Source organism: Thalia democratica, chromosome 1 (genome assembly GCF_965202585.1).
Source record: "Thalia democratica chromosome 1, ktThaDemo2.hap1.1, whole genome shotgun sequence".
NCBI classification, from domain to species: Eukaryota; Metazoa; Chordata; class Thaliacea; order Salpida; family Salpidae; genus Thalia; species Thalia democratica.
Window position 1 is genome coordinate 94,381,450 of NC_139165.1, and position 17,143 is coordinate 94,398,592.

Below are 17,143 nucleotides of genomic sequence, written 5' to 3' on the forward strand. Positions count from 1 at the left end.
ATTTGGGTCTATTTTTGTTTAAAATTTAGTTTAGGGTAAAAAATTGTGTTAAATAGTATTAAAACATTGAAAAGATACTGTAAAGCTACTTTAAATATGTTTTTTAACAGAAAAAAATTTGCTGATGAAAAAAAAAAACTGGTTAGATTTTTTAGTCAAATCAAAGTTTTATTACTAAACATGTGAAAATTGTTTAAATTTCAGGTTTTTTAATGATTTTTGTACAAAATTTCATATTTTTCTTTGTTTTTTCAAAATTTCTCAAGTTCTAGGTTTTTCCAGTTTTTTTTAGCCTAAATTGTTAAATTCTATGCTATTCCAGGTAAGTGGCAATTCTGAGCTGGGAAATATAGGTTATGAATAAGGATTTAAGAATAAGGAAATGTGGACCTTTATAAACTAAAGTTTAAATACAATTTATATGAACTTAAAAATTTAAAGCAGGTGATATTTTTAGTAACAGGCTTAAAATTGATTAAACTTAACTTTAAGTAAGCTTTGGTTTATAGCTTTTTTTTATGCTACTTTTAAAAATTTTGTTTTTAAAAAGTTTAAGTATAAATAGTAAAAGACAGTGAAATTTTAAAACTAGGATAGTGACTTCACAATTTCAATTTAAAAATAATTTACAAGTATTTACTAACATAAATCAAACAAATGAAAAAGTGAGGTTTTTGATAATTAATGTTTAGAAAAAATTTAACACATTCTAAATAAATTATTAATAGAAATTATACTCTTTAGATATTATGTTATTTTTCGATAACTTTAACTATATTATAACTAAAAATTAGTTATTAAAGCTTTTTTGAATCAAAGTTTTAAAGAATAACACTGTGATTTTTAAATTTGGTTTACAAGACAAAATTTACAACATAAACACTAGTAATACTCTTAACCTGTATAAAATATTTGACATTTCCTGCTACTTATACTATTTGTCCAGTTTTTTTTAATGAGCTTATTTTATCAAATAATGTAAAATTGCACTTGCTTCACTGATTCTAGATTCAGTATTCAAAAAATTATTTATTTTTAAAAAATAAGGTAGCATAAAAGGTATTCATTGTCCTTAAATTAAAGGACTTTGACGTTTGATTTCAGATTGATACAATAACTTGAGCTCAAAGAAAAAAAACAATGTTTTCTTTATTTGGTTTATTTTGTTGTTGTAATTTTATTAAATATGTTCATAAATGTTTTTCATAAAATTTAAAGTTCATATTAGTATACTTATGAGTTATGACTTCATTACTATCGCTTATTTAAATTTATATCTAAAACTTTAATAGTTAAAGTTTTTTTAAGGTATTGTCAAAGTTTCTTACACTGTTGTTGACAAGAATTTGGGTCTAAAGTAAAGCCTTCGACATACGTAATTTGTGATAAATTTGTTTTTAAGACATTTAGGTAAGGAGTATAGGATTTTTTAATTAAAATATATTATATTGGTTTGCATTTTCAACTTCTTATAATTGAAGTTTAAAGTAGTTTATCTATTAACTACTTTTATTTACAGTAAATTAAAAAAAAATATATGCATATTTCAAATAAATTTATAAGGATTTTGTTGGTAAACTTAAAAATTTAGTACCTTAATCTAAACTCTTACCTAAGCAATAACCAAAGAAAAAGATAGGCTTTATGTTTAAACTGTAAACAACAAGTATACTACAACTAAAAACTAATAAAAAAGTTCTTTAACCATTTAAACTCATTAAACCTTTAAAAAGTACAATATGAGTTATAAATTTAAATATTGTATTTCATTACTACAAAACACAAACTATGCACATTGTTTATTGAACGGTAAAAAAAACGATCAAAAGTTTGGTCTAAGGAACTGGTGTACGAAAAACCTTTCGGTTATCGATTCGTACACCACAACTCCATATTTAAACTGTATTTTTTTATTCCTTTGCTTTAATACTTTAAATTTTACTAAAGCATTGTTTTAGAATGAGTTTTATAGTTAGGTAATATGGATTTAGTCTACTATTATTGTTTTCACGTATACTATTCTGAGTTGTTTTGTCCATAAATATGAGAGTAAGCATAACAAGTTACTACAATATGCATATTGATAAATACGTTAGATTACTCAAAATTAAACAAATACGTCAGAGTTTCTAATTGGGTTTTGTAATTATCTGCTATAAATTTAATTTTTAAAAGTTTAATCACTTAACCTACAAAAAAAAACCTTTAAGTTTCATAAAATACTTTAAGTTTCATTTTTAGAACTAGTTTAAGCAATTAATTTATGTTTAGAACTAATTTAAGCATTCAAAGAACTTTGTCAAAAATTTTGACTTGTTTTCTTAAAATTAGTAAACTTTTTTTATGATGTTATTTTTGACTTTTCTTGTTATTTATAAATACTTTTCTTTACACGCATGAAAACTTTACACATACAAGATTAATTATTTAAAATTCTTATTTGTAAAACTAAGTTTCACCTTTGAAGGGATCTTCAGTTACAATTTAAATCTTGTTCAAGTAGTTAAGTTTCTATTTGACAACATTGAAGTTGTAACTGAAGATCCCTTAAAGGGTGAAATTAAGATTTTTCAAATAAGATTTTTTAAGATTTTGCAAATAAGAAAAAACTGACTTGTAGATTTTAACAAGATATAAGTATGTTATTTTTTATCAGGTTCATATTACTTGTTGTGATATAGTCTTTTAAATATTTATTTTAGAAATTGTATTGTCGGAACTAGAATTGTCCAAATTCGTATTGTCAAGTAAACAAACCGAAAAACAAAACTCCAAAAAGTAACATTTTATAATAACTTTTTAAAGGTATGTTTTTACTGATGTTTAAAAATAAATTGTAAATTAAGTTGTAATCAGTTTATAGTTTTTAAATTAATTTTGTAATTGTTTTTTGATAGTTACGCTTGATCATTCAGATTTTAATAGTATAAATTTTTTCATTGTATTTTAAATAATACACAAACATATTGGACCTTGATATTTTAAGTTGAAACATACAAACATACAATTTTGCTGAGGGCATTAAGAACCTTCTCTATTTTCCAACTTAAGTAAACAAATTAAAAAATAAATATTCTAATTAAAAAACATAATTGATATAAACACCTGCTACACAGATCTACATATTATAAGTTAAGTATAAATTATTATAAATCTTAGATGTTTTTGTTATTTTCTTTTTGACTATATAGTAAGAAGCTAATTACCTTTGTCTTAATTAATCTATTTTTCATTGTATGACTTTCAAATATTATTAGCTGTTTATGATGACATTCCGTCAAAACGTAATAAATCTAACTGATTATTTTAGAATAACTTGCATATTGTTTTATCTTTAAAGTTAATTAAAAAAATATTTCGTCCAATTAAGGTTTAGGTATAATAACAAAGTGTTTAGCTGTTACTAGCGTTAAACTAAATGAATAAACAAATATATTTATTTATAATAATTAAAGTTTGTTGTATAACTTAATGAAGTTTTAATACCATAAAATAGTTTTTATTTAAATTTAACTTATTTTAACAAAATTATAAATAAAAACTGTTTATAAATTAAAAACCAGGAAAGTTAGTATAAGTTTATAATATAAGAAACGTTAGAATATTTTCAAAGCTCAATAAAAATTAAACATTTTAACTTAGTCACGTTAATGATTTATAAGTATTCATAACTTTGATTTAAATATCATGATATCTGAACAGGTATTTGTATGCTTTATAATGATTAAGGTATCATTGAAATTAGATGTCAGTATTAGCATATTGGCATTAGTTTTTGTTGGATCAGCAGCTTGTTATGACATTAGTAAGTTCGTGGTTCGTTTAGTTGGATCATCTCCTCAAGAAGGTTTCAAAGTTGTTTTTTAACACTTTCAAAAACGAAATGTATCTGATGTAGATGATTGTAAAGAAAATAACAAAGAATTGGCAGCTGTTAAAAGGAATATGATAAATTTAGATTTCTCAAAGAACCAAAGTGTAAATAACAAAGTTGTTAGAAATATTTCAGAAGCACATCTGTTAGCAATAAAAACTTGTTTGTAAAAGAAAAAAGTCAAAATTCTAGTGCTAGTTCTGATCTGTCTAATGAAAATGAGAATGTAAGCATACAAAAGAGAACTTATTCAGAAAATAATGTAAAATACGGTCTTTCAACAGAACTCAAGGCTAAAAGCAAAGCTACCGAACAAATCTTTGAATTTAATAAGAAAATAGAGCAAGGTGTCTCTAATGCTGCTGAAAAATTTTGAAGAAAATCCAATTTCAAATTCAGAGATCGCTGATTATGGGGTTTCGGAAAATTGTAGAGTGAAGAGCAAAGTTGATGGAAATGTTTCAGAATCTATCCTCAACATTAATACTTATAAAGTAAACACAAACGTGACTATAAATCAACAGAGTCGAAATATTGTTGATAAATACGATCAATCTAATGAACATAAAAGTAAAGATTTTTTCGAAAACCAGAATCAAAATGCTGATTGTTTTTCCATAAATCCTAATAATCCTAAGCGAGATACCGAGAAATATGATTTAAAAGATCATGTTCCAACAAATAATTTTAACTTTCAAAGTCAAGTCGTAGAAAAAATTTTTAAACTTGCTAATAAAAATCATCAGGATTGTGATTTAATTTGCTCTAACCAAGTATCAAAAGTTTTTCAAGAAAATAAACTTATAGAAAAATGCCAGCCTGATGAAAACAAAGTTGACTTACCATTATGTTATTTGAAAGATTGTAATTTATTAGAATTTTTACAGAAATATCATGAAATACAAAAGATATTTTATGACTTATTAAATAACGTAAACAACAACTTTGCAACTTTTTTTGAAAAGTTGAATTTACTTAAAATGAACGAAGAAAGCTATCAAAGTGAATTATCTAAGGCTATAACTCAATTGTTTAAAAGTTTGGACAATATATATGACTGGGCAATTAATCTGAAAGATTCAAAGCTTTATTTAGAATTTACAAGTACATTACAAACAGTGCTAAAAGACTTAGTCAATAAATACAAAAAAAACTTTGTTTTTTCTAAGAAAGAATTGAAATCTGCACAGAAACTGTTAATTAATTATGATATACTGGTTGATATACATAACTTTTGTAAAGTCTTTTTAGTAGCCCTTGATACCTTGATCGCTTTAACTAAAAGGCTTGTGGAAAAACAAACAAAACAAAAACTTAAGGAAATCATTATTTGGTGGAACAGTAATGTTGGCGGTTATAGAAAAATATTTCTGGTGGATTGGATGAACTGAAAAGTGCTAAAGCAAAATCCTACTCAGTTGAGTTGACAAAAAATTTAACAAAACTGTCTGAACAGTCAGATGTCATCTTTACTCATTTTTCAAATAACTTGGGTTCAAAGATCGCTGTTAAAATGGGAAAAAACACCAAAAGACTAAATAAGATTCGTTTTATTTTATCTTAACAAGATATGTTTTGAATCAGTTTGTTATTGTTGACCTTTTAGTTTATAAGTGTCTTCTATGTTGTATAATTTGTAATGCGCTATTATTAGTTTATGAATAAATCTCAGTTACTAAGAAACGTCATATTAATTGTTTATTTACTTTGTTAGACTTGCACTTAATTACTATATAATTAATATTTAAAAAAGAAAAATTTCACATTTCATTTGACAATAAAGTAAGATAATGTAAAATATACATAAATTTTTTATAAATGTAAGAGTCAATATAATTGATTAGCAAGGATATATGAAGAAAAAATTTAAACTGTCATGGTTAAAATAATTTGCTTTACAAAAATATTAGAATGGTAATATTACTATTATAAACTAAATTGACAACTCAATTAAATTTTGTTTCTTTAAAGTTAAAATGTAAAGATCGAGTAGCTATTTGCTTATCAAATTATAGCATACATTAAACTTTAAATGTCATGCGCTATTAACTTTTATATAAACAACTTTAATATAATTTGGCGTAAACAAGCAACTACCCACTTGTTACTTCAATTTAAAAAAATAACAATTTTCCATAAGTCATAAAAGTATAATACTTTAAAATTTAAAAATAAATACATCTAAAAAAATGTAACACCTAACTCAGTAACTATTTATTTGATATGCAAAAACTTGTAGAGCATAAAAAAAAATAATTCGAATCATAAGCTTTACAACTACTTCTATTGTAATAACTGTATTATAACAGTAGAAAATAGTTATCAATAAAAAATATAAAAAGTATTAAGCATTTGCTAATAAAACATTTTCTAAATCAAGCGCAAAATTTGAAAAACATATACATCGAAATAGTAAGGTAAAATTAGTCTAAGTGTTTATAATGTATTTATTTATAGAACGATAAAAAAGCGCTCATCTTGTCTGGTCTAAGGACCTGTTGTACGAAAAACCATTCGATTAATAAGTCGTTTTAAAGCCTTTTATAAGTCGCAGACCAATTTTACTAAAAATAGCTCGAATAATAAAAAGCCTACTCTATAAATTACCGTTTGTAATTTATAATTAAAAAAAGACTCGTTTTATTTCATGTTTTATTTCAGAAAGCTTTTCAAATTTATACTAGTTTGCAATTGAAGATATGTCAGAATGTTGCGCTGTTTTTATCAGTTCCACAGTGGTCTGTAATTCGTCGAAAGATTTAATGGTCTGTAATTCGATGTAGCCTTTCGACATATTACAGATTACTGCGGAACTAATAAAAACACCGCAATATTTGAACATCTTTTTAATTACACACAATGTCATAACTCTGACATAGTTTAAAGTATTGAACGATGTAAACAAGGCGAACTCTACAGCCTGGAATCAATATTGATCGAAGAAAAGCAATATAAGTTTAATTGGCAAGTAGAATTAAATGGAAAGGCAAAATTATTAACAATTTATTAATTAACATAGATTCACTTTCGTTTTACTTGCTAGATCTCTAATATTTCTATTTATTTGAATTTATTCATACTTCGTAATTTACTCTTATTATAAAAACCGTTTACTTATCTTTTTTTTTCAAAATAATATAAAATTTACCACTTGATAATAGAACTAGTATAGTTTTGAATAGCTTTCTAAAATAAAATAAAAATAAAATGAGTTTTCTGTTTATGTTAAGTTGCAAATGGTATACAATCACTTTAAATTATAATCTGATTAGTTTTGTGAAACATTGTTTCAGTTTAAAACTTCACAATACACGTTTACAAACATGCGAAATCGAAATAATTTTTACTATTTTTTCATAATTTATTAATTACAAAGCATCAGTGATTTAAAATATCTTTTGAAAGACATTTTATTCATATAACAATTGAAAACACAATTTTTGAAAGTAACCAGTAAGATTTATTGAGTGTTTTAACTTTAAGTAAACTTTATGAAAATCTAAAGACAATCCAATAACTTAAATTCCTTTAGAAAAATTGACCGGTTTTTTTTTTTTTTTTTTGTAAACCACCAAATTCGTTGTACTTATTGATCATATAAAAAGATTGTTTTATACATAAAATTATATTTATTTTGATATATGACATTTAATAATTACTTTATAGTCGGTTATTTAATTCTTTCTTTTTTTTATACTATTTTTTTTTAGTATTTTAGCATAGTCAAGTAGCACTAAATAAGTTTTTGAAACAATACGCTTGAGGCAGTTAATTATTATAAATAAAATATATTAATAACCCTAAAAAGTTGAACAACTATGATCATTTTACAGTGTAGCGATCATAATCAATACATGCATAGTTTTAACTAAATAGTTAAGTACTCAGACAAAAAGTACTTTGTGTTAAAAATCTGTAATTTATTCAGATTGTTTTCTTGTTGAGGGTGTACTTATAACACATTATAAATTATAAATCAAATCGTTATCATCTATATCTAAATATAAAGTATACAAACTGCATAAAAATATTGTTTTACACTCTGAACAGATTTGAAAAGTTACTTTATGTCGTACAATATTTAAAGCAGTATTGTTTCGTCTCTGACAAGCTTACAAATAAACAGGGTCAAAGTTGTTAAGAAAACTATTACAATTATTTGTAAATTTCACGGATGCAGAAAGTGTTTATAATGTATTTATTTATTTATTTAACGATAAAAAAAGCGCTCATCATGTCTGGTCTAAGGACTTGTTGTACGAAAAAACCCATCAAAAACCTTTCGGTCAATGAGTCGTTTGAAAACCTTTTATAAGTTGCAGGTTAATTCTACTAAAAAAAGCCGCACGAAATTTTTAAAAGAAAGTTTTCTCGGGTCGCAACTTTTAGCATTATAGGCCAACTTGGTTAGCTCTCAGTTGGGAACTAATTAAAAAAACTTTTTTTGTGTTTCTATTTTAGGAAAAAATTTAAAGTATTTATATACCGTTTGTAATTTATAATCAAAAGAAGACTCGTTTTATTTCATGTTTTATTTCAGAAAGCTTTTTAAAACTATAATAGTTTTCAATTAAAAATATGTCAAAATATTGCGCTGTTTTTATCAGTTCCACAGTGGTCTGTAATTCGTCGAAAGATTTAATGATCTGTAATTCGATGTAGCCTTTCGACATATTACAGATTACTGCGGAACTAATAAAAACACCGCAATATTTGAACATCTTTTTAATTACACACAATGTCAAAACGCTGACATAGTTTAAAGTATTGAACGATGTAAACAAGGCGAACTCTACAGCCTGGAATCAATATTGATCGAAGAAAAGCAATATAAGTTTAATTGGCAAGTAGAATTAAATGGAAAGGCAAAATTATTAACAATATATTAATTAACATAGATTCACTTTCGTTTTACTTGCTAGATCTCTAATATTTGTATTTATTTGTATTTATTCATACTTCATAATTTACTCTTATTATTAAAACCGTTTACTTATCTTTTTTTTTTTCAAAATAATATTAAATTTACCACTCGATAATAGAACTAGTATAGTTTTGAAAAGCTTTCTAAAATAAAATAAAAATAAAATGAGTTTTCTGTTTATGTTAAGTTGCAAATGGTATATAATTACTTTAAGTTATAATCTGATTAGTTTTGTGAAATATTGTTTCATTTTAAAACTTCACAATACAAATTTACAAAAATGCGAGATTGAAATAACATTTACTATTTTTTTTTTATAATTTATTAATTAAAAAACATCAGTGATTTAAAATATCTTTTGAAAGATATTTTATTCATATAACATTCGAAAAAACAATTTTTGAAAGTAACCAGTAAGAGTTATTGAGTGTTTTAATTTTACGTAAACTTTATGAAAATTTTAAGACAATCCGATAATTTAAATTCCTATAGAAAAATTGACCGATTTTTTTTTGTAAACTATCAATTTCGTTGTACTTATTGTTCATATCAAAAGTTTTTTATATATAAAATTATATTTATTTTGATATATTACATTTAATAATTACTTTATAGTCGGTCATTTAATTCTTTCTTGCTTTTTTATACTATTTTTTTTAGCATAGTCAAGTAGCACTAAATAAGTTTTTTAAAAAATACGCTTGAGGCAGTTAATATTTATAAATAAAATATAAGATGTAACGTTATAAGGCGTTAAATCCTGGAGATCCTGATAAGCTAAGCTTATCGGAATGTATACCACAGATGTTCTTGTGCTAAAACTTTATTTCAACTAACGGCGTTTCACTGCTCTCAAATAATTTAAAGAACAGATCTACGGAGTCTATAAAATGTTAACACACATTAGAAAAAAAGCAGAAAGAAGCATGTATAATTATGTATAGTGTTTATCTAGGTAGTAACTATAAATGGACTTTATGGTTTAAAAACAAAGTTTGGGATAAAAGCATAAAATAATAAAATTGTCTACAAAAAAAACAAATTTAATAAAAGTAGGCACTAACTTCAAAAAGCTCTAAGAATAGGCAGGTTTTAAAAATGAAAATTAAATTGAGTTGTGCAGAAATGTTACGTCATAATAATTTTAACAAATTGTTCAATAATTTATACAGCCTTAAAACATGAAATATTAAACTTGCAAGTATATGTGAGTTTTGTGAAATAAATTAGTACATAAATAGACAGAGTTATTTAAAGTAGAATCGTCGGTTATGGGGACAGATATTCGATAAATCTTGCCGCTTATTCAGAAGTAGGTCTTTATCTTCTGCTGGAATTACTGCTCTTTCTGTATTGCAAGTTGGGCAAATTCTACTTTTCCGTTGGATGCATGTTTGATCTTTGAAACGATACTCCACTCCATGTTTGGCCTTTTACCGTACCTATGAAAAAAGCTCCAGACATAATCCGATAAACGCGTGCTTTGTTTTTTATTTATATTTTTAAAAGTATGTTTATGATTAGCATATCTATCCTTGAAACTACCTGCTGTACTTCCGATATAAATTTTATCTGGACCCTTACTTTCAACTTTAACTTTATAAATTACATTTTTAATTAAACAATTACCTTTTAATGGGCAGTTATCTTTGTTTAATTTACGGCAATTACATGTTTTAGGCATATTACTTAACTTATTACTATAAGGGTTAGTTGGTTTTGAATATTTATTTATAGTTTTATTGTTATGCATTTTACTTATACTTTTAGCGCTATTATCACTTACTTGTTCGAGGTTTTAAATGTAAATTAAAGTATGAAAAATTAGATGTAGATAAAAAACGCAAAACACCGCGTAACCGACATATAATGTGGTATAATCATCCATATTGCTCTTCAGATAATATAAACTTAGGTAAAGAATTTTTAAAGCTATTCGATAGCTTCCCCGATACTTCCCCGATAGCCACTTTTATAACAAAATTTTTGATAGAAAGACAGTTAAAATTTCTTATATTTGCATGAGTAATGTTAAAACTTTAATACAATCGCACAACAAAACAGTAATTTCAAATTTTAAAAATAGACATATCAAAGCTAACACAAATAATAACTCTAGTAATAAAGTTAGTAATAACGTAGATATGAACAATATTTCTAATTATACTAATCAAATTAATAATAACAGTAATAATAATAATAAAAATAATAATAATAATAATAATAATAATAATTTTAATAACAGTAATAATAATGATTATCATAATAGTAAAAATTTTAATTATGGTAACAATAATGTAAAACATATTAAAACTTTAAACATTAAAGATATAAGCTATAATGATAACTTTAATATTAATGATAATAAAAATATCCATATCAATAGTACTAACAATAGTATAGATTATAATAATCAACGTATAACTAGAAGTATTTCTAAAATGATAAAAGAAAACTTAGAACAAGTAAGTGATAATAGCGCTAAAAGTATAAGTAAAATGCATAACAATAAAACTATAAATAAATATTCAAAACCAACTAACCCTAATAGTAATAAGTTAAGTAATATGCCTAAAACATGTAATTGCCGTAAATTAAACAAATATAACTGCCCATTAAAAGGTAATTGTTTAATTAAAAATGTAATTTATAAAGTTAAAGTTGAAAGTAAGGGTCCAGATAAAATTTATATCGGAAGTACAGCAGGTAGTTTCAAGGATAGATATGCTAATCATAAACATACTTTTAAAAATATAAATAAAAAACAAAGCACGCGTTTATCGGATTATGTCTGGAGCTTTTTTTCACAGGTACGGTAAAAGGCCAAACATGGAGTGGAGTATCGTTTCAAAGATCAAACATGCATCCAACGGAGTAAGTAGAATTTGCCCAACTTGCAATACAGAAAGAGCAGTAATTCCAGCAGAAGATAAAGACCTACTTCTGAATAAGCGGCAAGATTTATCGAATATCTGTCCCCATAACCGACGATTCTACTTTAAATAACTCTGTCTATTTATGTACTAATTTATTTTACAAAACTCACATATACTTGCAAGTTTAATACTTCATGTTTTAAGGCTGTATAAATTATTGAACAATTTGTTAAAATTATTATGACGTAACATTTCTGCACAACTCAATTTAATTTTCATTTTTAAAACCTGCCTATTCTTAGAGCTTTTTGAGGTTAGTGCCTACTTTTATTAAATTTGTTTTTTTTGTAGACAATTTTATTATTTTATGCTTTTATCCCAAACTTTGTTTTTAAACCATAAAGTCCATTTATAGTTACTACCTAGATAAACACTATACATAATTATACATGCTTTTTTCTGCTTTTTTTCTAATGTGTGTTAACATTTTATAGACTCCGTAGATCTGTTCTTGAAATTATTTGAGAGCAGTGAAACGCCGTTAGTTGAAATAAAGTTTTAGCACAAGAACATCTGTGGTAAATAAAATATATTAATTAGCCTAAAAAAATGAACAACTATGAGTAATTTACAGTGAAGCCATCATAAACAATACATGCATAGTTTTAACTAAATAGTTAAGTACTCAGACAAAAAGTACTTTGTGTTAAAAATCTGTCATTTATTCAGATTGTTTTCTTGTTGAGGGTGTACTTATAACACATTATCAATTATAAATCAAATCGTTATCATCTATATCTAAATATAAAGTATACAAACTGCATAAAAATATTATTTCACACTGAAAGCAGTATTGTTTCGTCTCTGACAAGCTTACAAATAATCAGGGTCAAAGTTGTTATGAAAACTAAAAAAAAATATTTGTAAGTTTCATGGATGTAGAAACGACACTTACTCTTAACAATTAGAAAAAAAAAATTACTATTTATACTAATAAGGAAAATATTTATTATTTGCTTTGTTATTAAAAACTAAACTGCTAGTTATTCTAAAGATTTTTAAACGCCTTTTCAAAAAGAAAACAAAGTAAAAATTTTATTAAAATTTAGTTTTGTCATGTTAAACATAAAATTATGTTCTAATTGAAAGTTAATTTTGCACTTACTGTTCTATTAAAACCGTTTATTATAAACTTGATTTTTATATTAATAACAAAACTTGAACTGTTTTGTAGATGATACAATATAGTTTCGAAAAATAAAGTTGTTTAAAACAGATTAAGCTAAATAGTTATCTTAATAGTGATAAATTTTTTACACTTTTTTTATTTAAAAGTACACTAAAATACTTGAAACTGAAAAAATTATTATGCTATTTTATGAAAATATTTAAAACTATTAAACCAAATTAAAGTTTTTATCAGCAAATTTCATTCAACAATTTATAACTAGTAAAAACAAACTTTTTAAACAGTTTATGATAAAATATAATGTTTTTTTATTGTCAGTAATTTTAAAAATTTGGATTACAGGTTTGTATTTTTGAAAAAGGTTATTTTATTTTTGTAATATTATAATATTAAAAAAAAGAATTTTTTTTTAGTAAACTGAAATCTTACCAAGATAAAACATCTAAGACTTAATTTTTATTTTAGTAAAACGTTACGCTCTAGATAAACAGTTCGATATTTTATACTTTATCTTATACTCTATCTTATTTTGAAGAAAACTAAGCTACAAACTTCTTAAACTTTTTGAAACTACTTAGATAAAATACGCTTGCGTAAAACAATAAGTGAAATTTAAATTCTGAAATTTGTTAGATATACTTTAAGATAGACAAATAGTTTAAATTAATAAAAACACATCAAAAATCATTAACAAACGGTTTAGAAATACTTTTTTTTTCTGATTATAAAGTATCAAGGTTTTAAATAAGAGATTACAAATTAAAAAAAAAAAGTATGTATACGATAAATCCTGCATTATTCTATATTCTTAAATTTATTTAAACAAGGATTTTTTCTAAAGATTTGTAATTTATATTTTTCTGTTCTGGTTAGTTTTATTACAATGTTTTGATTTAACTCATTGCAAAGTTGTTTTGTCAAAATAAGTTATAATGTAAAACTTTTAATTTGTTTTTTATAACAGACTTTGATTTGATTAATAGACTGCGATTAAACCTATTAAACTGTTGTATATAAAAGTTTTATATTTATACAACAAAGTAGTATGTGTGTTATTAGTTTATTTTTAAAGTACGTTAATTTAAATTAAAAGGATTTTCTAAACATTTAAAATAAAGTACTTTCGTGACTATTGAAATTAACGGCAACTTTTGTCATTTGTAAAATTTAAAGTTTGATGGTCTACGGTCGAATATAATTTTTTTAATTCAAATTGGTTAGTAAGTAAATTATTGTTGCACGGAATAATAATTTTATAAAAAAACCTCAGTATGATTATAGTTTTTCAAGGGTCTTAATTTATTTTCGCTTAAAAATGTAACTTGGATTCTACCGTTCTAAATAAAATATTGTATTATTTATAACCTTAATGTGGGTTAATTATAGTAACAAAAATAAATAAACAATCTTCATATGAAATTAAGATTAGTTGATTTTTTTAACAGTAAAGTTGTTATTTTAATCGAATTTACTCACTACAAGGAAATATAATTTCAATAGGTTTCTTTAAATAATAGTTTTTTTAGTTTTAGTTTTTTTTATTAAGTTTTTAAACAATTTTTTTGAAGTTGTTTTAGTAGAAAAAGCTTATAAATCTTCAACTTTTTTTATCCGTTTTTAGCCCAATACTATAATTCGATGCAATTTGAAAATGTTTCTTTTTAGTATATTTTCATTATTATTCAAAGAAGAAATGTTGCTTATGTTAAGTACTATGTGTTACAAATTTAAACTGTGTATATAACAAATATTTTAAGCTAAATCCTTCAAAAAGAAGTCTTAGATCTGGTTAAAAAGTTTGTAGATTGATTAATTAAATCGTTCTGAGCAATTTCAATAGCCTGAAGTTGTTGTTTAATTCATTTACACTGCTAAAATTGTTATTTAATGTCTCATATTGTGGTGCAATAGTTCAGTAATAAGCCAGATTTTCATCATTTGCATTTTCAGAGCTGAAAACAGCTTTAGCTAATTACACTTCTGTTGTTTCAGGTTTAACATTGAAAATTCATATGTATGATTCTAAATTTCATAACTTGTTATTGATTAGGACTGAGACTAAACATGAGTTTTATCGAAAAAAAGTTGTTTATACTGTTTGTAAAATTAGAAAATTTTATAACATTTTCCTTGAAATAATATAATCTATATAAAATTTTAATTCAAAGAAATATATACTCCAGCTTTAAACGTTATCATTTTAAAATGGAAACTTTTTTTTTGCTAATGGTTTAAGTTATACTATAGTATATTCATTTTAATTCAATTTATTGTTTTAAAATACTGATGTAAATTTTGAATTTTATAAACATTATTGTTACTATAAAAAAATCAAACAAATTTCTAGGTGCATTGTAGGCTCATAGGATATTTAAGTCAAACTTTAATAACTAGCTTTAATTTACTTAAATATATACATATTGATATATGATCGTTAAATAAAATGGCCAAAAGTAACTTTAAACTTAAACTGCGTGTCAAAACAACAACATAGAACTTCATCGAGAAAATTAGATTAATAAATTAGTAATGACAGTCAAACTTTAGAATTTTGACCTTCAGAAGTTAATGGTTGTGATAAGGACTAATTTGATCTAACATATTAGTTATAAAATTTTTACTTTAATTGACACGCAGCTATTTATGTATCTTGTTAAAGATTTCTTACACAATAAAAAACATATGCTTAATTTATCAAAAATAAAAGACATATTTAACCAATTTCATTTATTAAACAAGTTAATATAGACGAAACCAAACAACAAAAGTATTATACTAAATCAATAAAAACAAAATGATACAAAAGTTCTTGTACATCAAACAGAAACCAAAAACTTCATTGCTGTTTCAAGTCACAGATTTTTTCTTTTAAAACAGCTAACAATTGATTAGCACGAAACTTCAACTCTTCAGGTATTTCTTGTAGATGAAGCAAACCTTTGTCGAAGGCTTCAGTAGCAATAGCAACAGAAACTGGTATATTAAAATAAAAAGGAGGATTACTTAGGTTTAATGCTATCAAAATTACAAGTGGATGGGCAGGACTAAGATTTTTACTTGCATTTTCATATGCTTCCTCATATAACTTCATTGCTTTACTAATTGCTGAGTTCCTCACGTGTCCTGATGTAGTAACAGCTGCATACTGTAAATAATATGCTTTAAGATATTTGTAATCTGCAACAGCCTCGATATTGGTGTCTCTTTTAATCCAATAACTATCTAACAATTCAATAGCTTCATCGCAAATTCTGTTTATTTCTGATTGAGCTTTCTGATTTATTTCCCTCTGTAGTTTTGCATCTACACTTGAATCATCACAGAAAATAATGAAATTAATATATGGTAGTATTAGCTGACTGTAACTGTGGAATATGATATATCTTTCTTTAGAGTTAAGTGGTGTTCCCATTTTAATTACTTCCTTCATGTAGCTAATTACATCCTCATAACAACTATTACCGTAACAAATTTTAGAAAGAGACACGAATTCACTTCTATCAATATGAGACATTTTGAAATTTAAGCTGTAAAATATTAATATCTATTATAGTTGTTATATATCAAACGTTTCTACTCGTAACATTTGAATTTTTATAGAAAACAAGAGGGTTATCTAACACTTATTTTTGTTTCAGTAAATAGTAGAATTACGACATGTTTTATAAAATCAATTGTCGAATAGGTCTTATAAATTGTTCTAAGTAAAATTGTTTGACGTTAATTTAAAAAGTATTTACAAACTAGAGGTAGATAAATAACATTTTTTTATTTGATAAGTTTAGTATAGTATAAAAAGAATACATTACTAATATTTTATAGTACATACATTGAGATTTGAATATTTCACAACTATTTAAATAGCCATATCATTCTAGCCATAATAGCATATAAGCTTAATAATTTATTATTAAGGTTTTTAAATATTTAAGATTAGTTTTACGACTCTTACTTAATTTAAACTTAAATTGAGTGTTGTACTACTCTATACATAGTAGTTCATCATAGTTAACCACTGGTAATCTGGCTAAAAATTAGTGACGAAAATAATTTTATAACATTACGTTCACAAAAGAAACTTTAAAATTGATATATGGAGTAAGAAAAAAAATTAAGACAAATAAAGTTTAACGAGATATTATTAAAGGAATATAAAATATAAAAAAGTTTTTGATAATTTGTATTTTATACTTTACATTGAATAAATATTTTAACTGAAGCTTTTCAGTAATAGTTAATAAATGAGTTTTTTCAACGCTAACATGATATTTTTTTAATTA

General features: G+C 24.2%; 1 protein-coding gene across 1 annotated transcript; it reads right to left on the reverse strand.

Moving 5' to 3' along the window:
- Positions 1 to 15,699: 15,699 nt before the first annotated feature.
- Positions 15,700 to 16,377, reverse strand: LOC145841462 (14-3-3 protein beta/alpha-like). Its single transcript, XM_082948826.1, has one exon. The coding sequence runs from the start codon at positions 16,375 to 16,377 to the stop codon at positions 15,700 to 15,702; it is 678 nt and encodes a 225-aa protein (XP_082804952.1).
- Positions 16,378 to 17,143: the final 766 nt, after the last annotated feature.

Bases quoted from the DNA above. Each gene is read 5' to 3' on its own strand.
- LOC145841462 (XM_082948826.1), bottom strand. From the start codon at position 16,377: ATGTCTCATATTGATAGAAGTGAATTCGTGTCTCTTTCTAAAATTTGT.